A 24,313-nucleotide genomic window follows, 5' to 3' on the forward strand; every position below is an offset into this window, starting at 1 on the left:
AACTAACTAGTTCACCCCAGCAGCCTTGGAGTGGGGTTTTGGGGGAAGATGGGAGTCTGGGCTGCCTGTGGGAACCCCCTGGCATGCCCCGTGGTGGGGTTGCAGCAAGTGCTGCTGTGGGAGGGGACTGCCCTAGTGGGGGTATCAGTGTGTGTAAGAGTGTGTGTGCGAGAGGTCTGTGTGTCTGTCTGCGTGCGTAAGGGAGCCTGGGGCAGGCAGAGCAGCCCTGAAGTTTGGGGGAGTGAGGGGTGCACTCCATTCTCTCTGTCAGACACCCCCCAGTTCCCTGCTGGGGATCCCACAGTCCGTGTCCCACTGCCCCATGGGGCTTGGGGCTGGCAGGGTGTCACTGAGGGCCTGCCGTGCTCGGGGCTCTGGCTGCTGCAGGGGTGCTACTAGCACCCCATGGTTTGCCCAGTCATGGGTGAGACTGCAGGAGGTTGGCTGAGACCGGGTGGGGAACACCCTGTGTGTCCTCTCCTTCTGCTGTCCCTGTGGTTGGGCAGGGAGACAGAGCCTTGAGTCAGCCCTGGAGTGATGTCAAGCTGAAGATCCCTGGAGAGATGCCTGTGTTGGCTCCTGGGCCCCTCCATGGGCAGGCTGGAGCTGGAGGGCTCGGCCCCTCAGACCCCCAGGCACGGGGGTCCCCACAGCCCCTTTGAGGGGTGGGTGGGATCCCAGGGTGGGAGCCCAGTGTGGCAGGGAGGGGGGCTCTGCATCACAGTTAAGGTACGATTCTCCATGCCATGCTGCACGGCTGCTGTGGAGGGTGCAGAGCCCTCACTGCCATGGGCACACTGTAATGCCTTTTTGTTTCCTTTTTTTTTTCTTTTTTTTTTTTTTTCTTCCTTCCTCCCCTCCATAGTTTGTGCCATTTATGAGTCATGTATGGTACCAATAAAATGACTTTTCGGTTTGAAGCTGTCCTGATCACTTATATCTGAGCATGGGACCAGGCTGACGTGGGCAAGGCAGAGGGGAGTTGTCTCCTTATGTCCCTGGTACCCTGGCAGGGAGTGTGGGTACAGAGCTCACTGTGTTCCCTGGATGATGCTGGCCTGCCTCTGCCTGCTGGTTCCCAGGCACAACACAGCTGGCTCCCTGCCATGCCACGGAAAGCAGAAATCCCAGCAAGGGTAAGGCAGAGGGTTGCTGGGAAATGGCCCAGTCCCCAGGGCAGAGCAAACAAGCAGCTCGAGGCCTGCCCGACACCAAGGTGATGGGCACGTCCCTGGGGAGCAGTGGGGGCCGTGTTGTCCTGCCTGGGAGCAGGGCAGGAGCAGCTGAGCAGCATGGAGGTGTCCTGGGGGAGCAAAGGAGGGACAGGGGACTTTAACAATCTCCTCCCAGAAGCTGGGGTGCCCTGTGCCAGCTTTATTAGGGATATTAGGGATATATGCCTGTAAAACAGGGCTGATGCAGCAGAGGGTGAGAGCAGGATGGGCCTGTATCTTCAGAGTAGGAGCAGGGGTTGGGTGGACATCTGCAGTGAGGGACATCACCGGGCTATGACAGGGCTGAGGTCGAGGGGGCTGCAGGACACAGGTGCTGTGGTAGGAGCTCATGGCTGGGCAGGTGAGGGCAGGATGGCCCCCGTGAGCCCATGGTGTGGCACCCAGAGCTGAGGCATCAATAAATACCCTCATTTCTAACATGCCCTGAGCTCTGGCAGGGTCAGTGGGATGCCCTGGGTGGGAAGGGAGCAATCTGTAGAGCAGATCCTCCATCTCTGATGGATCCTGCATATGCCTGGCTGGATCCTGCACATGCACCCAAGAGCTGCTGGAGGGCTCCAAGGCAACACCAGGGTTGAGGTCTGACCTGGAAAGCCCAAGGATACCTGTGAAGCTCCCAAACCTCTCCCCACATCAACTCCAGTGCTGCGGGAAACTCACTAGTTGTTGCTTTTTTTTCCCTCTCTTTTTTTGTTGGGATGAATCTGTGCCCTCTGCTGCTCTTCCCCAGTGCCAGTGCTGTGCCAGAGGGTGCCACATGACACTGGCACCCGGCATGGGCCAGACCAGGAAGAAAACCTGAAGCAGGGCTGCCCTCCTCCCGGGGCCACCTTCACCTGAGGTCAGAGTGCAGTGATGCCTGCTTGTGCCAAGGAAAGTTAAGCAGTAACTGGGACGTGGCCATGAGCAAGCCGTGGGTGCTGGAGGGACCAGGGAGCACCCCATGCAAAGGTCATTCAGGTACAGCTCACCCAGAGTCCCTGCTGGTCCCTGTCCAAAAGCCCACGGGGTCCCCAGCAGGGACACGGGGCAGGGGCCAAGGACCATGCTGGGGGCTCCAGCTGCTTCGGGGCAGGAGGTGGAGGGTGCAGGGCACAGCTGAGGGCAGGCGTAGGGGCAGGGTGGGCAGTGGGGCAGGCTCTCGGCAGGGCTGCTATGGCAGGGTGGCTGCTGGAGGGGCAGCAGTGGCTCCGGCAGTGTGGGTGAAGTGCTGGCTCTCTTAGACAAGGAGGGAGCATCCCCAGGGCAGAGGGCCTGCGGGCGGCCGGCTCCTCCATGCGGGACAGGGCCGGGGTCTCTGGGGGAGATGCAGGATGCCAGGATGGGGCCAGGAGCAGGGCTGCCCCTCGGCTGAAGGAGGAGTGCCAAGGTGCAGCGGGAAGGGTGGGGCAGAGGGCTCCCCCTCGGCAGAGGAGGACAGACCCCGGGGGCGGGGGCGGAAGGGGCGGCTCTGTCCGGGCCCCCCGCAGCTCCGGGGCCCCGCGCCGCGGGCTCGGTGCGGAGCCGTGCCGAGCTGGGAGCTCTGCCTGCCGAGACGTGACCCCCGGGCACCTGCCCCGCGTCCACCGGGTGCGTCCTTGGCACAACCGGGAGCGCCCTGCGGCCCCTCCCCGCTCCTGCCCCGGCTGCGCTCCCGGAGCTCCGCGGCGGGGCGGGGGATGGAGCCATGGCGTGGGAAAGCTCCGCGGGGAGCGGGGATGGAGCCGAGCGGGCGCCCAGCCTTTGGGAAAAATGCTGTCTGGGGACCCCTGAGGCTGTTCCCCGCTTGGGGGGACCGGGACGCGTGTGAGAAATGCCGGGTTTGCCGCAGTGCCCCATTTCGGAAGGTTTTGAGATGCAAAACCTGCTTCTGTGGCCACAGCTGGTCTGTGTTGAAACTCTGAACGGCTCAACGCGCCCCATCCCGAAAGGATGCAGATGGTGTGGGGCGGAGCGGGCGGGACGGCTGCCCTCGGGATCACCCCGGGCCACGCAGCTCCTGGGCTGGGACAGAGGAAACCAGCACGGGCAGGGAGCTTAGCGGAGAGGGAGGAGCGGGACTCTTCCCCATGCCTGCGTCGGACAGGTCGGTGGTGACCCTGACCCCGGTATAGAGAGGCGACCCGAGGCGGCAGGGTGGGGCGATCCCGGCATCGCCCTCTGTCCCGGCGAACAGCTTGTCAGCAGTCACCGCTGAAACTCAAACCAGCCACAGCCCCGGGGCCGGCACGCTGCGGCCGGACCCTGCCGCAGCTGTGGCTGCACAGAGGTGTCGGAGGACACGGTGAGTGCTCTGAATCCGCTTCAGCCCCCACAGCCCCCCGGTCTCTCTGGGCACCTCCTGCCTGGCTGCCCACCCCGCTGCTCGCAGGGGTGGGGATGGGTGCACCCACCCTTCCTCGGGGCTCTCCCGCAGCTCTTTCCTTCCGGGCAGGAGCGGGCAGGTGCCTGATATTTTCTCTCTGCGTTTCCTGGTCAGAGGCAGGAGGCAGGGCAGGGTGGGAGGGTGGTTCCGTGCCCCGACGACACCGACAGCTCCTCTCGGTGCCCAGGTGTCCAGAGGAGCTGCTGCGATGGAGCTGGGGAACATCTCGAAGCCCACGTACGGGCCCGGCCCCGAGGCGCCGGGGAGCAGCGCGCCGGGGATGGTGGCAATGGCACACGGCTTCCTGCGGCTGGTGCAGCCACACGCCCTGCCCACAGGTGGGTGCACGGCGGCGGGGGGCTGCTGGTGGTGTAATGGCTGGGGTAATCAGCAGTGGGCTCCCAAGGACTGCCAGCTGTGTCCTGCTCATGGCCTGTAACTGTGGGGCTGTCTTAGCTGGGCCCCAGGACAGGTGTTAGAGGTAGTGCCACCTGCCCCATCCTCCCTCCAGGTATCTTAATCCCAAAAATGTGCACAGCAAACTCCACTGTGCCTGCAGGGTCTTTGCCTGCCTTGCAGCCCTCTGTGTTTGCTGGCCACCCAGAGCAGTGTGTCCTGGTGCCAGTGGCAGCACTGTGCTCTCTGTGCACTGCCCTGCTTGCCAGCGCTTGCCCTTGCTCCTGTCGCTGTCACAGCTCTGTCCCAAAGCAGCTGCAGGTTTGCACAGGTGATACCAGGACCCTGCAGCTGCTCCATATTCATGGGGTATGTGCTGCCCACCTGGAGGGAAATGCCACTCTGGGTACTGCCAATTGTGCTTCCTCCTTCACTGGCTTCAACCCTTGCTTGCCATCAACACTCTGGCAAAGGTGTGGCTGGCAGCACAGGTCCTGCTTTGTGGACCTGTGTCACATAGACACCAGGGTACAATCTGTGTCCCCATGTGCCATCAAGGCTTGTAATGAGGGCAAGTGGCACAGGCAGGGAGAGCCCTGGGAATGAAAGGGGCAGCGTGGCAGCGGGCCTTTGCCCCAGGACTCATTCTTTACTGGCAGTGCCCTTGGGCCTCTGTGTAGGGCTGGGCTGCAGGAGGGCAGCTCCAGGGCAGTGTCCCTTATGCCCACGGTGGTGAGGAACTCCCTTGTTATGTGAATCCCTGAGAGCCTGGGGGCTTGCAGCACTTTTCCTGGGTGCAAAAATGCTGCATGATGTGATGGCTGGGGAGGGCAGCTGCAAGGGAGAAAAATGCCATACTCAGAGCTGGTCTGAGCTGGAGGTGATGCCTCAGGCTGGGAGGTGTGAGCAGGGTCTGGGGCCCTCTTGGAGAGCTCCAGGGGGCCCAGCACCTGCTTACAGCCCTCTGTGCTTCTTGTCTCCCAGAGCTGATTAATTTTGGGCAGCCCGAGAGCGGGTTCAGCCAGGAGGACATCCACGAGGTGAGCAGGCAGCTGGGGTGGGGAGCCGGCAGCCCCAGACCACCGTGGACTGGGGGGTGCTGGTGGGTGCTGCTCTGAGGCTGAGCCCTGGATGCTGGGCAGCAGCAAGGGGACATGTTCTGCTCCCTGGGGGGACCCATGTTGTCTCTTTGGGTCTGGACAGGGTGTGCAGAGCTGAAGGGCCTTTGGGGGCACCAGTGTCATGCTGCTTCTCATCTTCCTATCCCAGCTGCTGCTCTACGAACTGGGTTTCCTGGTGTGCATGGCCCTTGGAGTCGTCCTCGCCATCCTCGTGCCGCTGGTGGGATGCTGCTTCTGCTGCTGCCGCTGCTGCGGGCACTGCGGGGGCCGCATGTACCAGAAGCAGGGCCGGCGGATGCGCTGCCGGCGCCGGGCGCTCTGGGCCTCTGTCCTGCTGCTCTCCGCTTTCCTCCTGTGAGTGCGCCGGCCGGGAGGCTCCGGATGGAACCCGGGGGTGGCTGGAAGTGCCGGCGCTTGGCGGCCGTGCCAGGAAGCTGCCATTGTTCAGGGGCAGATCCCGGCGCGGCGGGACAAAGCAGAGGAAGCGGCGGCGGTGGGGAGCTGCCCCGGGGGGCTGCGCCCTGGCACCGTGCGGACCCTTCCCCACAGCTTCCCCACGGCGTACCGGGCTCTGCCGTGCCCCAGTTTCCTGCGTCCCTCCTCTGCTCCCTCGGGGCAGGGCACGTGCTGGGATGCACTGGAAGCAGGAGTCACTGGCGTGCTCCAGATCCTCCAGGCTGGGGGCTGTGTGGGTGGATTTGGGGGGTACTGGGGGGAGCATTGGGGCTGAGCTCCCCACATGCTGACTTTGCCACCTTTCCCTTGTAGGGCTGGTGGTGTCTGTGCCCTCATCAGCAACACCCGCTTCTCCCAGGCTGTGAAGAGCACCTTTCCCAATGTGAACAACACTCTGGGCGATGTCCAGACCTACCTGGCCTCCATCCCCCAGGCACGCATGATCCCTCTGCCACGTCTTGGGGGCAAGGGGCCAGGCGGGAGGAGCAGCCCAAAGCCCCCCCGGGAAGGGCAGCAGAGAAACGTCCCCACCCTCACTGACACACATCTCTGTCCCCACAGCAAGTTGATTTTATCATCAACAAGAGCGATGTCCCGCTGGACTATGCCAACCGCAGCCTCCAGGGTGAGGGCGTGCGACGGGAGGGGCTGGAGCATCCCCAGGGCCTGTGGCCAGCTGCTCCAGGGCTGGGGGCTCTTGGGCAGTGGGGCTGTGGTGTGGGTTTACCTTTCTGCCCTGTGGGTGGTTGCTGATCCTGGGGGCCACTGGGCTTGTACTTAAGGGGATGTCTAAAAGGACTGGGTCTGGAGGCTCTTCCAAGCTCCAGCTCTGCTCCAGTTTCTGCTTTTCCCTGTTCAGGCTCCTCTCTGGGAAGGGTGATGCAGGTGGTGGGAGAGTGGGGATATCCCCATTTCCCCCACCTGGGGGGTGGGTGAGGGAGGGGTGCTGGTGGTGTCAGTGTTTTCACCAGCTTTCCTGTAAGCCCCAGGACCTTGCAGGGATCCTGTTATTGACACCACCTCTCACATCTCTGCAGACATTGGGCCCAAACTGGGCAGTACGATCACCTCACGCATCAGGAGCAGCACGGATGGAGCTCTGGGGTCTCTCCAGAGCCTCTTGCAAGGTACTGGCCCCATCTCTGGGAGACTGGCAAGGGACTCAGGGGGACCAAGAGATGGGGTGGGTGCATGTTTGGGTAAGGCTCCCATGGAGGTGGATCCCTTTGGCCTCCCAGCCACACCCTGGGACAAGGGCCATGACTTTGGGGGTGCCCCTATGCTGCATTTTTTCATGCGTTTCCAAAGTTCAGCTGGATGAGAACGAGTCCCTGCCACAGTGGCAGGATAAGGCCCTGAGCTCCCCGCTATCTCCCCAGGGATGGAGAAGCTGAAGGACACCTTTGCCAACATTGCCATCAGGCGCTCGGAGCTCGAGGAGCTGCAGAGCAACTACAGCCAGCGGCTGGTCAGCCTGCGGGACAGGCTCAACAGCACCCTGCAGAAATGTGGCTCCCCGTGTGGCCGAGTGTCCCTGGACGGGCTCGTCTTCACCGCCAACTTCAGCACGGTGAGCAGGGGCAGGGTGTGGGTGAGGGCCCCAGCAGCCCCAGTCCCCACAGCTCCCTCACCCCAGGCTCTTCCCGCAGATCCCAGGTGTGGAGCAGCAGCTGGAGGCACTGCGTGAGGTCTCTGAGGCAAACATGGAGACTGGTTTAGAGGAGGTAAGGGGTGTCCCCTTCACCCAGGCACAAAGCTGGGTGCTCCTGCAACTGTCAGGGCTTGCTGACAGGGTGTGGGTTGGAAAGAGCTCTGTCAGGAGTTCAGTGTGTGACACCAAGGGAAGGGCTGGCCTGAGGTCTGCTCACTGTCCCAACCATCCCTGCACACTGGTAGGGTGGACTGGGTGCTGTGGGGAGCCTGGCTGTTGTGTGTTACTAGGATCTGGGGACAAGGGGATGTGCTGCTCAGCCCTGGATTGCAGGCAGGGATGTGAGTTTCATGCTGTGCTTCCCTGGATGCAGGTTAACAAAACGCTGGCCATGACCCCTGACAAGGTGCAAGAGCAGTCCCAAGAAGTGGTGGCAAGTAAGCAGGGCTTTGTGTGCTGACTTCTCCCTCTTTGAGGATTCCCTCCTCCCTTCTCAAGCCATTCTTTCCTGGAGGCCTTCCCTGCAGCCCTGGCTGTCCCCAGGTGCCATCAAGCCAATGTCATCCTTGGCCATGACTGCTCCTTTCCTATCCTTTCTGAGTCCCCGCTGCCCTGCAGGACCTCGCAATGTCAGCATGTCCCCGTTCCTTGCAGAGAGCCAGGACCAGCTGCTCCTTGTCAGGCAGGAGATCAGAAGCTTGCAGGAAGGGTTGCCACTCCTGGATGCCAAGGAGAAAGTTGGGGCCTTTGTGAACAATTCTGCATTGGTGCTGGAGGAGTACAGGGAGCCGATCATCGCCTGGGATGGGCTCAGGTGGGCTGCGGAGCTTTAGGCTCCTGCTCCTCTCATTGCTGGAGTGGGGCTTGCTGGGTGGTAGGGTTGTGGGTGCAGGGTAGTCAGAGCTGTGCCTTGCAGACACACATGCCCCTTCCCTGCTGTGGTGTCTGGGACTTTTTTCCTCCCTATGAAGGCAGCCAGTGGGCTGCAGGGTGCTGCTCAGGGTCCCAGGTGCTGCTGGCTGACTCCCGCCCTTTGTCTTGCCCCAGGTTGATCTTGTGTGCCCTCCTGTGCTGCACGGTGCTGCTGGTGGTCTTCTGCAACGTTTTTGGGCTGCTGCTGGGGCCCCTGGGGCTGAAGGAAGGCGTGCTGCCCACGCAGCGCAGCAGCCTCTCCGATGCTGGCGGGAACTTCTTCATGGCGTGAGGCTCAGTTGGCTGCCAAGGACGTGTGTGGGAGCGGTGGGATGGGTGGGCAGGGCTGGCCTGGGAATGCTCAAGCTCCTAAATCATCATTTGACTGCAGCTTAGGGGCCTGCCCCGTGGTGACTCCCCGTGCAGGTGGTGAATTGAAGGTCAAACGTGGTGCTGTGAGAGGCATTTGAGGGGAGCCCGTTTGCCCTGACGGCGAGGGCTGGCAGTGTGTGCGGCTCCTGCACCTCTGCGGGGGAGTGCTGGCTTGCAAAGCTGTGGGAAGCTATTCTGGAAACCACGCTCCAGGGTAGAGCCTGGTCATGCTCTGGGGTCTGAAGGCAGAACAGGGACAAGCTTGTGGGAAGGGTGGTGTTCCCACAGCTGGGGGGGTGAGGGCTGTGCAGCCCCTGGGCTCTGCGAGCTGGGGGCAATGCCAGCATCAGAGCTGGGCCACTGGGCTGCTGGTGTTGATGGCATTTCTGTCCTGGCAGAGGGGTTGGCTTCAGTTTCATCTTCTACTGGCTGCTCATGCTGCTGGTGATGATCAGCTTCGTGCTAGGGGGGAACATTTACATGCTCTTCTGTGAGTCCTGGCACAACCAGCAGCTCTTCCAGGTAAGCTTGCTGTGGGGAAACTGCCTGGAGATACTGCTTCCTAAATGAGGGCTGCTGGTGGAGCAGAGGCAGCACTAGCCATTTAGGATGCTCTTCCAAAGTGTCCTGCCCTGCACCATCTCTAGTTTCTCCATCTCTTTCCTTCTCTCAGCTCCTGGACAAGGTCCCTAACTTCAATCTCTCAGAGCTGCTGGGCCTGAAGGGTGACACGACAAACTTTTCAGAGATATACAGGTGGGTGCCAGCCCTGACACTGTGCCTTTGGTGGTGGTAGAGCTGGTCAATGCCCTCAGATGATCCCCAGGAGCAGGGCAGCATGCCCCACCTTCCCAGGCTGTGGGTTGGCACTGATTGCAGGGAAGGAGCAAGGTGCAACCTACCTGCACAGGTGAGGATGTCTCCCTTACCTGCCCTGTTTTAAACCCCATGCCCCCATCCTGCAGGCAGTGCCAGCAAGATGCTTCCCTGTGGCAAACTCTGCACTTGGACCAGAGCGTGTCCCTGGATGAGCTCTTGAATATCAGCCAGGTGAGTGTGGGGGTGCCAGGGTCTTGAGGGCAGGAATCCAGACCAAGGGCTGAGGGGACAGTGAGGGGCCAGCACCTGTCCCATCATGGCCCCTTTTGCTCTGGCAGTACACAGGAAATATCACCACGGATTTTAAGAAGATGAACATCACCCTAAGCCCCATCTCCCTGCTCAACCAGAGCCAGAAAGACCTGCTGCTGAGTGCCAGTCGGGCTGGACAGCCTCCCAACTTCACCCTCACCCTGGAGCAGGTGTGCTGGGTGTAGCCTGGTCTTGGGATCAGGGTGGAGGGGCTGGATGTGGGTTGAGGAGGTCTTTTGCACTCTCCTTTTTGCTGCTGTGAGAGTCCTCTGCCATCTGTGTAACCCATTAGGGTAACAAGGCACATCCTCTGCCCAGAAGGCCCTGGCTCTTCTCTGTCCCACAAAGAAGGGGTATAGCTCCCCTTGTGCACCCCATTCCTCATTCTCATAGCTCTGTCTCTGCCTCTTGCAGCTGGATCAGAATATGACCCAGGGAAGCCTCCTGGATCTGGCTGCAGAGCTGGAGCAGCTGGCAGGAAAAGTGGTGAGAGACCATGATACCCCAGGGCCACAGCCACCCTGTCCCCAAAGCCACTGGTTACTGGGCTCCTCTGTGCCTGCCTGAGTGTTGAGGGAAGGCACAGAGCTGGGCACTGCTGACTGCAGCTCTCCCAGGGCACAGACATGAAGGAGAGCCTGGAAGAAAATGCTCACGACCTGAGGGAGCTGGAAAAGGACATGCAGGCGAGCTTCTCTGAGCCACTGGTGAGCGATGCTGGGTTGGGCTTCCCTAGAGCTCAGAGCCTGCTGGCAGGTCTTGTCTGAGCTGTGGGGTCTGCACCTCTGATCCCCCTTCTCTCCATGCCCAGCAAAGCCTGAAGGAGAGCATCTACTCAGTGCAGAGTGGGGCTGCCCAGCTAGAGGTAAGCTGCACAAGGGGAGTGCATGCCAGTCCTGGGCACCCTGCAAGGCACCCTCAAGGTCGTGCAGTGGAGTTGGTGGGGCTCACCTGCAGTCTGGGGGCTGCAGGGGCTATTCATGGGGTAGAGGGAGGGAGGCCATGCACCCTGCCAGGTGCAGGCTCCCTCCACCTGAGGTACCTGGCACTACCAGCGTGTCACTGCTGGGAACACCACAGCTCTGAGAGGCTATGCCCCAGGGAGTGCTGCTGTGCAGGGCTGGTGGAGTGCAGTGCAGAGACCCACTTAGATCACAGTGCTGAGAGCACCTTTCACCTCAGGGACAGACAACAGCTGCGCTGGACAAAGCCAACAAAACCCAGGAGTTCCTGGAGAGGGAGATGCCAAACATCGTCAAGAATGTGAGCTTGCCTTGCCCTGCTGTCAGGTCACACAGACCAGACCCCCTCACCAAGACCTCCCTCTATACAGGGAACCCAAACCTTGTCTGGCTGCTCATCCTGCTTGCCATCCCTGGGTGCCTCCTGCACCCCTGGGTGCCCCCTTCCCTTATGGCACCCCTGGCAAGGGACTGGGGTGGGGTGAAGCCTCCAGCCCTGTTGCTGCTGGGCTGAGGTGGTCTGAGAGCCCTGGTCCTGACATGGAGGGGGCTGGTGGTGCAACATCTCCACTCTGTGCTTGCCCCTCCAGGAGAAACTGGCCTTCCTGGAGCAGCTGCTGGATTTCTTTGAGACCTACATTTCATGGGCCAAGAGCAGGGTAAGCTGAGCCTTCCTCAGTGAGGTGGTTTTGAAGGGGAGAATGAGCTGCAGGGCTTGGTGGATGCTGACATATGCTGTCCCCACCATGTCTCCAGGTGAGAGAAGATGTGGCACGTTGCAAGCCCATAGCTCAGTCCTTGGATAATGTGGAGGTCATTGGCTGTGACTATATCATGGACTCTGTGGTGAGTGGGGCAGCGGTGTGTAGAGTGACACACACGTGTGGGGTGGCAGTGAGGTCCTCTTGTCCTCCTCATGCTCAGGATCAGGGATGCGGGGAAGGATCAGGGATGCGGGGAAGGATCAGGGATGCAGGGAAGGATCAGGGATGCACAGGAAGCAGCTCTCAGCCTCTGCCCAGCAAAGTGCTGTGGCTCAGAGGAAAGGCCAGGCTCTGAGGAGTGGGTGGTCATTGGGGAGCGCTGGGAGCAAAAGAGTTTCTCCCAGTTGCTCTCTGGACCTAATGGCTCTTCCTCCACCCTGGGCAGAATGCCTTCTGGTTCAGCCTGGGCTGGTGCACCTTTTTCCTGCTGCCCAGCATCATCCTGGCTGTCAGACTTGCCAAGTTTTACCGCCGCATGGATATTGCTGATGTGTACAGGTGAGGAGCAGTCCCACCCCTGTGACTACTCTGGGTCTGGGGTCCCCCTGCCACCTGTTCTTCATGTCCCGTGGTAGCCTGTGGGGCTCATGCTAAAGTAATGTGGGCTGGGGAGGATCTGAGAGGTGACTTGGGGCCCTCAGCCCCTGAGGATGGGGATGTTCTGGAGCTTTCCTCTGCCTGCTCTGAACCTCCTGTTTGGGCAGACAAAGGTGCATTCCCTTTGGTGGAAGGAGCCTGGCAGGGCTGCAGCCACAGCCTGGCTGGAGTCCACCACCTGACTCGCTCTGTTTTGCACCATTTTTGTGCTGGAGCACTGGCATGGGAGCACAGCTGGATGCTGTGCAGAATGCAGTGTGCTGCATGGTTGGTGGCACTGCCACGAGGGTGCAGTGCTTGCTCACACCTCTGTGGCCACCCGTGTCCTGGGGCTGTCCCTCTGGGACACTCTGCCTGGCCACTACCAGCACAGGCACTGACCCCTGAGGGTATGAGCAGTTTCTAGCTGGATTTCCAGCTCCTGAGGACTATGTTGTGGCCCTGTGGTGCAGCTGCTGGGCTGAGGGTTCCCCAGCTCCTGCCAGCCCTCCAGCTGGCTGCAGACATGGGCTCAGCCGCCCAGGAACCTCGGGGAGCTCAAGATGAGGCACAGGGAGATGCGTGGGGCCCTGCTCTGCCTGCCTGGGCAAGGAGCACTGATGCTCTGGGGGCCTCTAAGAGCCAGTGCTGTTCACATCAGGCAGCCAGCACCCTGAAGCCCATGTTCTCTCCTTTTGTGACCCATGGGAGACCTTGTCCCACCATGAGATGCTGTCCTGTCCCACAAGGCATCTTCTTGCCCCACTAACACTGTCCCCTCTTTTTTCTCCCCTCTAGGAAGGAAGACTTTGAGATGTAAGCTACTTACACTGTCAGGTCCCTTTGTGGGGTGGGGGGCAGCCCCTGTAGGTACAGGGGGGGCAGGGGACAGAGGGAGGGGGGTGGAGACCAGGGTGAGTGCAGACCAAGGAGTGTGCTGGTACCAGGGGATGGCTGTGAAGGTGGGACTTTTATAGTGCATGCAGTTGTGGTGAACCTTATCAGCTTCCCACACTCCCAAGTCTGGAGGTGCTGCTGGTCCCAGTCTCCCAGGGTGGTGGGTTTGGGGAAGCTGTCTCCACACCCTATTTCCTGTAGGACTGGGTGATAGGAGTGGGTTGATATTTGACCATTCCAGTGCATCCTGAGCTGTCCCTTGCCCCACTCTGTGGCTGATATACGTGACCTTGGTTTTGCAGGCCACCAACATTCAACGCCTACAAAATCCCCAGGCCTTCCACAAGGCATTAGCTCCCATCACCCGCAGATGGAGGAGGAAATGAACAGACCCCCTCACTTGAAAAATGTGATTATTTATTTTTGCAGGGACCCTGCCTCTTTCTAAGGCTGTAATTTTTGGTGCCAAACAATAAATGGTGTGTTTGTGTGCACTGTGGGATGTGACTGTGCTCCTCAGGTCTAGCAGTGATGGAAGTACGCAGGGCGAGGGGCTGGAGGGTTCCCCACTGCTGGCACGAGCTGAGGCTGTGCCTGGGACCACAGGGCTCTTCCTGGTGTTCCCAAGTGTGCTCTGCCCACAGCCAGGTCGATACAGGATCACAGCTCAGTGTCACCAAGACTGGGTGGTGTTCCCCTCACTGGGCAGCCCTTTGCACCTCTGAGTGGGTGAGTGCCAGGTCCCTCCCTGGGACAAGCCACACAAAGAGCCTCCTGTCTATGAAGTGTCACCCCAAGCTGTCCCCAGAACATAAGGACTTCCCTCTGGCAACCCTAGCACGTATCATCTGTGGATTTCCAGTGAGATTATGGGGTGCTTGCAGCCCACACCTCCTTCTCTCTGCAAGATATGGTGCCATGGGTACTTCCTGTGCCCACGCCTGCAAAGACTGTGCTCTGCTCAGAAAAAGCTGCATGCACAGATAAATCAAGGATGACTTGGTCTAGAGCTTTGGGGCGAGTTCAGGTATTGCTTTGTGCTGCCCCTTGGTGCAAGTGCAGGGCCCATCCCGAAAGCTGTGTCAGGCACAGGGGATATACGTGAGCAGCTTGACTCATTTCCTTTGTAGCAAAGTCCAAGTTTCTCTGGAGCAGAGTGAAAGGGCCAGGCCAGCTCCCCCTCCACTACGTGCATCTCTTACTGCTTTTCCCACTTGCCTTCAGATCTAATTGCTAGTTTTTCTTTGGGCTTTATCTGAGGCTGCACCGGCCTTACCTCCCGCTGTCTCCCCCCAGCAGTGTGACTGCAGAGAGCCCTGTGCTTGCCTATCAGTCAGCTCAATCTGTCCTTCAGATTGCTTTGGCCCCTGCTTCCCCCAGAGATGCTCACCCTTCCTGGTTCTTGCTCTGAGATATCAAACAACCCCTTGGAGAGCATTCAGCTCAGTTTTCTGCCCTGGACCCTCAGCCTCCAGAATTCTATTTCCTGTTTGTCTGGAGCCCATACATGGAGGCCTCTGCCCCCAGGCCTCAGGCCGTCCCTACTGCGTCATGTTCCTGCTTCCTCTTCCCTTGCTGTGCCTCGGGGCTGCCAGCTCACACAGGACTGCTGCTGGCTCCAGTTTCTGCTTGCTGGCTCTGTGGGCATTGCTTCTTCCCTGCTCTCTGTTTTCTGCAGAGCCAGTGCTGGAAGCAGGGAGCTTCACCCTCATTCACTGTGCTACCTGCATCCAAACCTGGCCCTGGCAATGAAGACATCCCCCCAAATGACTGCACAGCCTTTGCCAAGGTGTGGGGCTTGCTCTCAGCAGCTCCCCATTCAGTGCAGCTCCAGGGCAGTGTTCCAGTCTCTGTAGCCATGTGGCTCTAAGAGGTGCTGGGGTCCATCCATCATCCTCCTCCCAAACAGCCCTGGGAAATGGGTGGGAGCAGAGTCAGGCAAGGCCACCAGCTGCCTGGAGAGGAGGCAAGGACAGCTCATTACAGAATGCCCAGAGTGGATGCCACCAGCTCTCCTTTCAGGCCCCGCTCCCTCTGCTCACGTGTGGCAGCTGCCAGAGAGGGAAACTCACAGTGCCCCATGGCCACAGCACAAGGACCCCGCCAAGGAAGGTCTCATCAATAGCCAGCCAGTCTCTAGGGAACCATTGCAGCAGTTCCTCTTCCTCTTTGCCAGGCCTTTTTCCACCACAGGGACTTTCCGCAGCCGAGGCCTTCTCTGGGGGAGACCCTGCCACCTCTTTACAGTGGTTTCACAAACAATAACCTCTCCAACGACAGCTCTGACACTGTGCCTGGCAGCAGGACTCTGCTGGGCTAGCCAGGTGCTCTCTGTAGCTAGTTTGCCTAAAATATAGAGAATTTGCAGCTCTTGAGAAAAAAATCCTCCCTTCCTCAACTCTCTGTTGGGCCCAGCCGCAGCCTTGCATGGCCTGGATGGCCCTGCCCTGTGGCACATAGCTCCAGCCTGCCTGCGCAGACTCCTGCCTCCCTGGATTCACAGTGGTAAGCAGCTGAGTACCACAGAGGGCATGAGCTATGTGGGCACGCTCTCTGAGCCCAGCTCTGCCAGTTGTGAGCCATGCTGGGCAGGACCAGAGAGATGAGCCTGGCCACTTTTCACCAGAGGCAAAACAAGACTGCCCTCTTCCTGAGGGTGTGTACCCTCATACCCTCATAACATCCACCACCACCTCAGCAGTGCTTTAGGAACCTTTATTTTTAAAAGGAGTCTGTCTTCCACACTTAAGACCACTCTCAAGAGGATTAATGCAGGTGAATCTCCCGCAGCCCAACAAGGCACCAGACAGCTCCTTCACACCAGAGCCCAGAATGCAAAGCCACAGCGAGGGTCTCCCTCCTGGTGGAGGGGGCCAGGCACTGGGCACCTGAGAGAGGCTGGAACCTGGATCTTCCTGCACAAACTGCTCTCAAGTTACATTGATTTTGCAAACAGAGGCACAATATGAGCCAGACAACCCTGACAAAGCCCCTTTGTATGCAAAGGGCAAAGGTAGAGGAGATGGGAACAGAGGGCTCGGGTGTCCTGCAGCATAATCTAAGCTTCCACAAAGGAAAGGGAAAGGCAGGGCCAGCCCCAAGCTCTCACAGCCTGCTGCAAGCTTCTCAGCTCAGCAGAGTTTGGGTACTGTCTGGGACAGAGAGATAAGGGAATTAGGCTGCTCTTTTCAGCTAAGTAGCTGCAATCAGTCACAGCTACAGGACTGATCCCAGAGGAGTTGTGGTGAGACAATGTGTGGAGTGCTGCAACTGCCAGCGTGTGTGCTGGGACCCCAGTGCCATTGAGCTGTGCATTGGCATTTAGCATCTGACTGAGCCCAGAGCAGCAGGACTCAGTGACCCAGCTGCAGGAAACATGCCTTGTTTCTCACAGGCAGAGCTTGGAGCTACCATCCAGCTCACTAAGCAGAGAATGGGGGGGGAAAGACTGTGTACTGCCTACCACTCCACCACCAGTACCAGAGGATCACGGAAATAGAAGTGGAGCTAGAAAGGAGCCAAACAAACTGAAAACAAAGTGCTTTGGGCAGGGAGCAGTTCTGTAGTTTTGTAGTGCAGCCAGCGTTTTCATCTGCAAATGCACCTGGCATTCGCTCTTCCACTGGCACACACACAATTGCACTTGCTAGGAAAATAACCAGAAAGCCTGCCCTGGTTCAGAGATCCCCCAGCCTCAGCCACCCAGCAGGTTCTTTGGGATGCTGCAGGGATGCTTCAGAAAGGATCAGGCTTCCGTATTGCCAACACAGGTAGGATTTCCCTTCCTTGTGCACCCAAGGCTTGGGATGACATTGTCCTTCCCCCCTTCACACACTGTCATCCTGTAGCAGTGCTGAGGGCGAGGAAGTCCTTGCCATGGATGGCTGAGGAACATCATCAGCCACTGCTTTTGAGGGGATTTTGTGCTCTCGGGGTGGGGTGGGAGGGGGGAAGGTGCTGCTCTGCAGGGCATCTGAGTACATCTCGTCCTGGACACTGGGACGCTGCACAACCCTTTGCAGCAGTGGCTTAAGCAAGCCCACAGTCAGCTGGTTCCCCTCGCTGGAGAAGGGCACTGGGTCCTCCTGGGAATGAGGGAGGTGCTGCAGGACCGTGGTGAGGATGTCTGAGGCGGTGAGCTCAGCAGGGCACAGCGGCCACAGCCTGTCCAGGTAAGGGTCCAGCTCCCGGTGCTGGGCAAACTCAGCCAGCAGCGCGATGAATATCTCCTTGTTAAGCAAGGGGCTGAGTTTGGAGAACTTCTCTGCCACCTCCACCACCCTCTGCCACTGCTTCAGATGGATGAGAAGGTGCAGAGCTTGCAGCACGGCCTTAGGCCTCTTGCTGCAGAGCAGCAGTTCCAGCTCCATCTCGTCATCTGCCTTGCCGTGTTTGTTCTTTCGGGCCAGCACTCCCAGTGCTCTCTTGTACAGTGGCACCCGGCCCTCTGGGCCCTCCTTGCTGCTGTACGACCAAGAGCTGCTAACGTACTGCTGGGTCAGCTCCACAAAGCTGGGCAACCACTTGGGTTTGAACGTCAGGAAGGAGCCGCAAATGAGCTCAAAGAGTGGGACCATCCCATTCTGACCCACCTCCTCCAGCTGCGGCTGACACAGGACCTTCTTCCATACCTCTGGGGTGGCCCTGGCTACCAAGAGGCCGTCCCCATTCTGCTGCAGCTGCAGGCAGCTCCTTGTGGCCTTCCAGGCAGCCTTGGGGAAGGAGGAAAAGACAGAGTTCAGGTAGGCCAAGTTGTCCTTGTCCATGTCAGACTGCAGAATGCGGCTGACCTCCTGCTCCACCAGCTCCTTGCAGTAGCTTTCCACCTCACTCTCTGGGGCACACACCACGCAAGTCTTGAGGAGCTCCAGGCTCATGTAGCTCTGCAGCTCCTGGCTCACTGCGTTCAACAGCTTGGCGTAAGTGTCTTGTAGGCTTCGGGCTGGCTTCTGCTTCTGGTGGAGGCTGTGCTGCAGGATGGCAGCGAGGACAACAGGAGCCTGGAATGTACCACCTTTCTTCAACTTCTCCACCGTCAGCTTGGAGCTGCTGAGGCTCCTCCTCTGATAATATCTGCAGGCCTCCTCAAACACCATCTCCACCAGGCATGGCTCAGGCCTGCTGCTGTCCTCAGGTTTGGAAAAGCTAAAGCTGTAGATGCCACTCTGACTGAGGAGCTGGATACTATCCTCCTCTCCCTGGGACTCCAGGAAATGCACCTCCTTCATGCTCAGGACTTCCTTTTCTACAAGCCTTCCACTGTTCTGGTCGACAAGGTACAGTACTCCAGCCAGCACACAGGCCAGGATGCTGCCAAAAGTCTTCAGCTGGACAAGACTCCCGTGGGCCAGGGGCCCGCCCTCCAGGTCAAAGATATGCCTCTGTGTCCCATCTGGCTCCACGATACTCACAGAGCCCTTTGTGCTCACCAGCAGCAGACCCCCACTGTTGGACACAGTGGAGGTGTGAATGTCCAGAGGCGCAAAACCTGAGAGAAGGCCCACAGAACCCAGCAGGAGCTTCTTGAAGTCTGACTCGCTGCTGGAGCGCAGCACCTTGCTGTGGATGAAGCCTGCAGAGGGGGCTGTGATGGTGAACTCTGCCTTCTCTGGATGCCAGATGAGGAGGAATTTGGAAGTGGTGGCAAAGCCTGCAGCAGCAGGCACTAGGAAGACGTGTTGGGGAGAGGCCAGGACCTGGCACTCGGGGCTGTTGTGCAGGACGATCCTCACAGCGCCCAGCCGCACGCCCCGCTCCCCCACCTCCAGAGCACGGGCACACACACAGAACCTGAAGGCACACTTGCTCACGTCCGAGTGAGCACCCAGCGGCGGCCTCTCCTCACACCACACCAGGCTGGCTCCCTGGCTGCACACGGAGACGACTCGTGCCCGGGCACCCTGGCACAGCTCCAGTGTCTGCAGCAGCTGCCAGCCCACGGCCACCACGAAGTGCCAGACCTCGGTCCGGCCGTGCTCCCACACCACGGCCAGTACCCAGGAGCCCGGTACCACAGGGCTCTGCAGGAAGAGCAGTCCCACAGGGGCTGGCTGGGGCGGCTGCCAGCTCCTCTCCAGGTCGGCTCCAGCGATGCTGTGGCGCTGGAAGGCCACCACCCGCGGCAGGGAGGGCGGCCGGCTCTTCTGCAGGAGCAGGAGGTGCTGCCCGTCGGGGCTGGACTGGACGTGGCTGGGCTCTTCTCCGCGGCACAGCAACTCCCGCAGCCAGTGGCCTCGGCTGAAGTCACTCAGGTCGGAGAGCTGCCGCAGCTTCATCCTGTCAGCGACAGCAGGGCGAGCTGGGGCACGGAGCCGCAGCCGCCACTCGGTCCCCTCCCGGAGCCCCGCCACACCCCACTCCGCGGCACCCCGCTCCCTCGGCTCTCTAGGAGGGCCCACGGGCGCCTTTCCTCCGCGGCGAGCCGGTTCCGCGGCAGCAGCTCCCAGCGACCGGCCGCGCCCGGAGCTCCCCGCTCCGCCCGAGAGCACTCCGCGCTGCCCGGGCACACGCCCCGCTCCCGCCGGGACCCACCTGCCGCGGCGGCGACTGGCGGCCGGGGCCGGGCCCGGCCAGCGGCAGCTCCGCTCAGCGCTGCGCAGTCACGGGGCCGCGGGTTTCCGGGCGGAGCCGCTCCGCGCCGCCGCGGGCCGTCCCGCTCCTACTTCCGCCGCCGGTGCGGGGTGGGCCGCGGGGCCGCGTCCCGAGGGCGACCCGCGGGTCCCCGCAGACGGCGGGGCCATTTGTTACCGGGGCGCGTGTGTACGTGCGTGTGTCAGTCCCCGCGGGGCGAGCCGAGCTCCGGCCGGCCCGGGGAGGAGCCTGCCCGGCCCGCCCCGCCTGCGGGAGCCGCGGCCGCGCGGGGAACCGGCGGGCGCACGCGCGGCGCCTGCGCGGTGTGCGGGGAGCGGCTGCCCGCAGGTGAGTGCGGGAGCGGCGGGGGGAACGCGGGACCCCGCCCGCGGGGCCGGGCGCGCCCCCGCTGCCCCTCCGGCACTGGGGTCCCGCCGCACCGGGGGCCCCGCGGCGCTGGTGCGCTCCCCGCCGCGAGGGGCCCCGCTGGGCACCGGCACCCCGTTCCGGGGCCGCTCGCTGCCCACCGCGGTGAGCTGCGGGAGCGGCCGCGCGCAGCCCGTGCGGCGGGAGGTGGTTCTCGTGGCCCGCCGGTAGCGGCGCGGTGCCCCGGTGCCGGCCCGGGGAGGCCCGGGCCTGGCGCAGCCCAGCCTCCGCTGCTCGTGGGCCGCGCCGTCCCCGGCCGCCCGTGGTTTGGGCTCGAGATAACTGCGAGGAAATGAACGAGCGTCCGCTGCTCATTCCCGGGTCTGGTTCACCTCGCCCTTCTCCGAACACTTGTGCGGGCAAAGCAAAGGGCAGCAGCAGCTGTGGTAAAGACTGGGAGCTTCCAGTGCCCATTATGCTGAAGGCACCGGCACTTGCTGCATGGGCGAGCTGCGGCCTCGGTCGAACCCTGTTGCGTATGTGGCTGTAAGAAAGTTTGTTCATCAGCAGAGACTGTAATCCGAATGTATGGTGAGAGCCAATTAGGGCGAGCGGGTGGGTGGAATATGCAAAGCAATGAGATAATTTGAATCATTGCAATGCGTGGTGATTGCAGTTCACCAGCTGTATGAGCTCTAGTAGGAAATTTACAAAAATGTAGAAGAGGAATTTCGAGGGGAGGAAAGGACAACAGTGTGGCTTTCCAGTGATAACAGGTTGATCCACTGTGTCATTTATGGCACTTTTGCTGTCTGCAAAGAGATACTGTGGGCAGGGTACATACAGTGTAAAAAAGTTAAACAGTTATTGGCTAGGGTGCACAAAAGGAACAGCCAGGCCTTAATGGGCTGCTGGCTAAGCATTCATCTGCTCCCTCCCCCAGCTAACACACCAGGCAGCCATGCACACATCCCTTAGGAGGGAAAGGGTCAGCCTCTGCTGCTCAGAGTTGCTGAGTTGCTATATTCTGGCTCCCCTTTTTTTTTTTTTTTGAACTTACACCTTTTCATGTTTGCATTTTAACTCCTGAGTACTTGTGCTGCTGATGGTCTGTATCTCAAAAATGTTACCCACTCTGCAGCTCCACCTTTCTTATCTTAGCATGACTTTACTGTGCAGCTTCTTAGAGCATAGCAGCTACTTCAGAAGTCAGAGCCGAGATTATGCAGCTGCACTGTACTCAGCATGGGCCTTGGATCCACACCACCAGCTGAAGCCATGGGAAAAGGGCAGGGGAAGGTTATAGAGAGAGTATTTTTCTTCAGAAGGAAGGCATTTGAAACAGTCTGCAGGTGACATGAGCTTTTAGGTGGGAGTGTAAAAGCAGTGCAGAATATTTAATGATAAACTATGTGGGATGGATTCTAAAGCGCTTGAAAAGTGAAAACCCAAAATCATTTTGTGACATGAGAGAGCTGGTCATGGTAGCCAGGAATACAGAGAGAAAGTGTGGTGAAATGAAAAAAATTACCTTGTATGAAAATGGTGTGAACAGATGCTGGTGGAAGCATGCAGTGCTTGTCTGAATGGACTTGACAGGAAGAAGCATAGCTAGTTGGTGGTGTGAAGTTGATGGATTGGATGTTATTTTAACTGGACATATAGAAATTAAATGCAGTTATGCATGAAGTGTTAAAATCATAGCTCAAATGTTACTCTTTTATATCTAAAAAGCAGGTGCAATGGGAGAAGTAGCATGTGACTGTATTTGCATTAGGAAGCTGCTTTTCTATTTTTTCAAGAGGTAAAAAATGGGTTATAAGTGGTGTAACTTTAGATTGCACTATATAGAAGCACATAGACTGCTCTGAGTGGGGTAGAAGGAATTTCTAGTAAAAATATATATACTGTGGCTGTGCTGGGGGTTGTTGCTTTGTACTGCAGAAAAAGTAGGATCTCTATGGATTTTTTGTCATTAGCACACCTTCAGAATATGTTTCTCATTATGTACTGCCTGAAGGCACCTGGAAATTCTGCAGCATGGATCCAAAGCTTGTATGCTGTGTTACTGTTTCCCTTGTTGGTGGGTTGAGCACCTTACAGTTGTAGAGGAAAGCACAGTCTGAGCGGTTTTTATTCCAATGGACAATACACAAATGAAGTTGTAAGCACTGGGTGGAATATAAAAGCAGTGTGGATGTACTTGCACAATCTGTAACTGCCAGTGCAAGAGTTTGTGGAGAATAAGCTGCAAGAGGGCTCATGGCAGAAATGTGGCCATGGTGGTTTCTAAAGCCTTGAAAAAAGCCCTCTGTGTTCTTGCTCTCTTTGTTTTCAATAGTGGGCTGCTGATGGGTGGTCCTGGGGATTTTAACAGAGGAACTGGGTCCAGGCATTCCCTGTGCACTGGGATTCATAAATTTGTGTGCTGGGTGCAGGTTGTGTGTTGCTTCCAGCGATGGATGAGTGCTGGGACCTGTGTTGTAACTGCCTGTTGTTCAGGTCCAGTATTTACAGATTCATCACATGGATTAAGTGCAAGTTTTTCCTGCTACTTCACTGAGGTATTTAATGAGTGCTTAGCTTGTAACATATTGCTTTAGGAGCTGTGATTAACTTTTATACGGGGGTTTATCTCCCCCTCTTGCATGATGGAGGCAGTTTTTGAACAACTTTCCTTTAATCCTGAGTGATGTACCTGTAGAGCACCTTGAAAGGCAAAGCATGATCACACTGAGTCCCAGGTGCATCCACTCGGGAAGGGAGGAGGCAATTGCTGGCTTTGAAATGTTTGAACAGGTGAGTCCAATCTTAGTAGCTCTGACAAGTCCAGGGACATTGGATTTGCAAAGCAGAACTATCTTAGTTCTTATTCAGACTCTTTAGAAAATTTATTGAGGTTCAGGGCTTTGATGTTTACAAACTAATACAGATCACATCATTTGCACAGCCTTTTCCAGGTAGTGAATAAATGGCTTGCCAAGTAAGTCATATGTGAAAATACAATTTTGCATCATCTGCATTCTTTTTGTCTAGCCAAGAAGTGTTATAGTATATTTTGTGAGGGGTCCACACTGAAAAAAATGCACTTATTCAAGTTTGGTTGCATGTGGGGATTGTGTATGTGCATTTGTAATCTTGAAAACTTTCAGGTTTGTTAGCCAAGGCAATTGAATGCAAAGTGCTGTGCTTGATGGGCTGCATGGAAGATTACACAAGTTACAAGTTTTGGATCCTGATGTCATTATGGTGTAGATGTGCATTAGTGTTATCCTCTTGACAGTATTTTTGCTGGTGAAAGACAGTCTATGGAATACTAATAAGTCTGTACAGGAGCTGAGTGACAATGTGGAGCATTGTGTAGCATTTCTCAGTGTGCACAAGTCTGAGTAAAACTCAAACTCAAAATACCAGGTTCATTTGCCCTGTGGCTACTCTAACAAAAAGCTAACAGAGCTGTGTTCATTGGAATGTCATATGTTTGGTTGGAATCTCTGTTATGAGTTCTGGAGTGGAATAGAAAGGATGGTTGGATGTGCTCATCTCTTCCTGACTGCATCAGCTGATCCTGGGGTTGATGAGAGAGATAAAGCAAGAGTCTGCCTGAACTCGTGTCTGCCATGGCTTTTATCTTCCTGCCTTTGAGATGCCAACACTTGCGCTCTGTCAAGTTTTCTTTTTAGTTCCAGATGAAGCATCTTGGATCCTCTGCTGCACAGCAAAGTATTTGTTGTTCTGAAAATCCCCATGTGTGTGCTTCTCATGGCCCTGAGGGGCAGTTCTCCTGTGCAGCCAGTGAATACAGCAGGATTCACTTAGCAGCATGTGTTAATGGGAATGACCTATTGACAGAATAAATTATCCATTTGAACCTAAAATGTGGAAAATGCACCAATGCCTTTTAAATGTGGTGTTTAAAGGAAAATTGTTAATTATCATCAGTTTTGTTGTTTTCATAAGCTGTCAGGGCATCATGATAATTTGACACCTCTGCAAACTTATTTATAAATGTTTTGTGCGTTTAACTGTTGTTTTCTGCAGCTGTGTAGAAGGTCTCCATTAGCAAAATGCAGTCTTCTGTTTGTCTTTATGACATCTAGAAAATGTAATTGCATAAAGTGAAAAGAAAAAACCATTTGTACGACCTGATTATCATAGGTCATGAAACAAACACAGCCTAATAAAACATTGGCATGAGAGGCATGGTTTGCGTTTCTCTCTTTGCTCCTCCATATGCTCATTTGTAGAATAGCAAATTATAAACAAGAACATTATTTAATCCTTGCCTCTAGCAGTTGCCTTTGTATGTGCTCTCTGCAGCTTTGGTTGAGAGAATGTGAATCCCAAGACCCGTTTTGACAGAGACTAGAATTTTCACGTGCTCATGTGATCCTTCTGGTGCTCACCCTGTGTATCTTGATGTATTTCGATTTTTCCATCTTTCTGGAAATGTAGGAGAAGGGTTAAAATACAGCTCTGAAAATCCAGGGACTAAGCAGAGCTTATTGATCCCCTCCCATTCATGTACACATTTGATGTGAGAACGCTGACCTAGAAGCA

At 57.7% G+C, this 24,313-nt stretch overlaps 3 protein-coding genes across 8 annotated transcripts in view; 2 read left to right on the forward strand and 1 right to left on the reverse strand.

The window, feature by feature from the left end:
- Window positions 1-3,355: 3,355 nt before the first annotated feature.
- On the forward strand, window positions 3,356-13,311 carry LOC135306706 (prominin-1-A-like). Its single transcript, XM_064431084.1, has 25 exons — window positions 3,356-3,498; window positions 3,767-3,917; window positions 4,960-5,015; window positions 5,245-5,450; window positions 5,865-5,985; window positions 6,114-6,177; window positions 6,590-6,679; window positions 6,932-7,122; window positions 7,202-7,276; window positions 7,577-7,640; window positions 7,858-8,017; window positions 8,251-8,403; window positions 8,886-9,009; window positions 9,161-9,243; window positions 9,453-9,537; window positions 9,645-9,788; window positions 10,033-10,104; window positions 10,236-10,325; window positions 10,430-10,483; window positions 10,801-10,881; window positions 11,171-11,239; window positions 11,337-11,426; window positions 11,730-11,842; window positions 12,719-12,736; window positions 13,120-13,311. The coding sequence occupies exons 2-25, from the start codon at window positions 3,788-3,790 to the stop codon at window positions 13,169-13,171; spliced, it is 2,385 nt and encodes a 794-aa protein (XP_064287154.1). The 5' UTR covers window positions 3,356-3,498; window positions 3,767-3,787; the 3' UTR covers window positions 13,172-13,311.
- Window positions 13,312-15,518: 2,207 nt separating this feature from the next.
- Window positions 15,519-19,614, reverse strand: HPS6 (HPS6 biogenesis of lysosomal organelles complex 2 subunit 3). The gene is made up of 2 exons (XM_064431083.1): window positions 19,349-19,614; window positions 15,519-19,093 (listed from the first exon to the last, which is right to left on the reverse strand). The coding sequence occupies exon 2, from the start codon at window positions 19,090-19,092 to the stop codon at window positions 16,645-16,647; it is 2,448 nt and encodes an 815-aa protein (XP_064287153.1). The 5' UTR covers window position 19,093; window positions 19,349-19,614; the 3' UTR covers window positions 15,519-16,644.
- ARMH3 (armadillo like helical domain containing 3) overlaps window positions 19,602-24,313 on the forward strand; it is a 122,726-nt gene continuing 118,014 nt past the window's right edge. For 2 of the 6 annotated variants that reach the window (XM_064431085.1, XM_064431091.1), the window contains exon 1: window positions 20,267-20,299. In XM_064431085.1, the coding sequence (XP_064287155.1) occupies window positions 20,292-20,299 (8 nt within the window). In that variant the 5' untranslated portion in view covers window positions 20,267-20,291. The other 4 variants (XM_064431087.1, XM_064431090.1, XM_064431089.1 and 1 more) reach the window with 4 other exon arrangements.

The sequence above is a fragment of the Passer domesticus genome, chromosome 8 (genome assembly GCF_036417665.1).
Source record: "Passer domesticus isolate bPasDom1 chromosome 8, bPasDom1.hap1, whole genome shotgun sequence".
NCBI classification, from domain to species: domain Eukaryota; kingdom Metazoa; phylum Chordata; class Aves; order Passeriformes; family Passeridae; genus Passer; species Passer domesticus.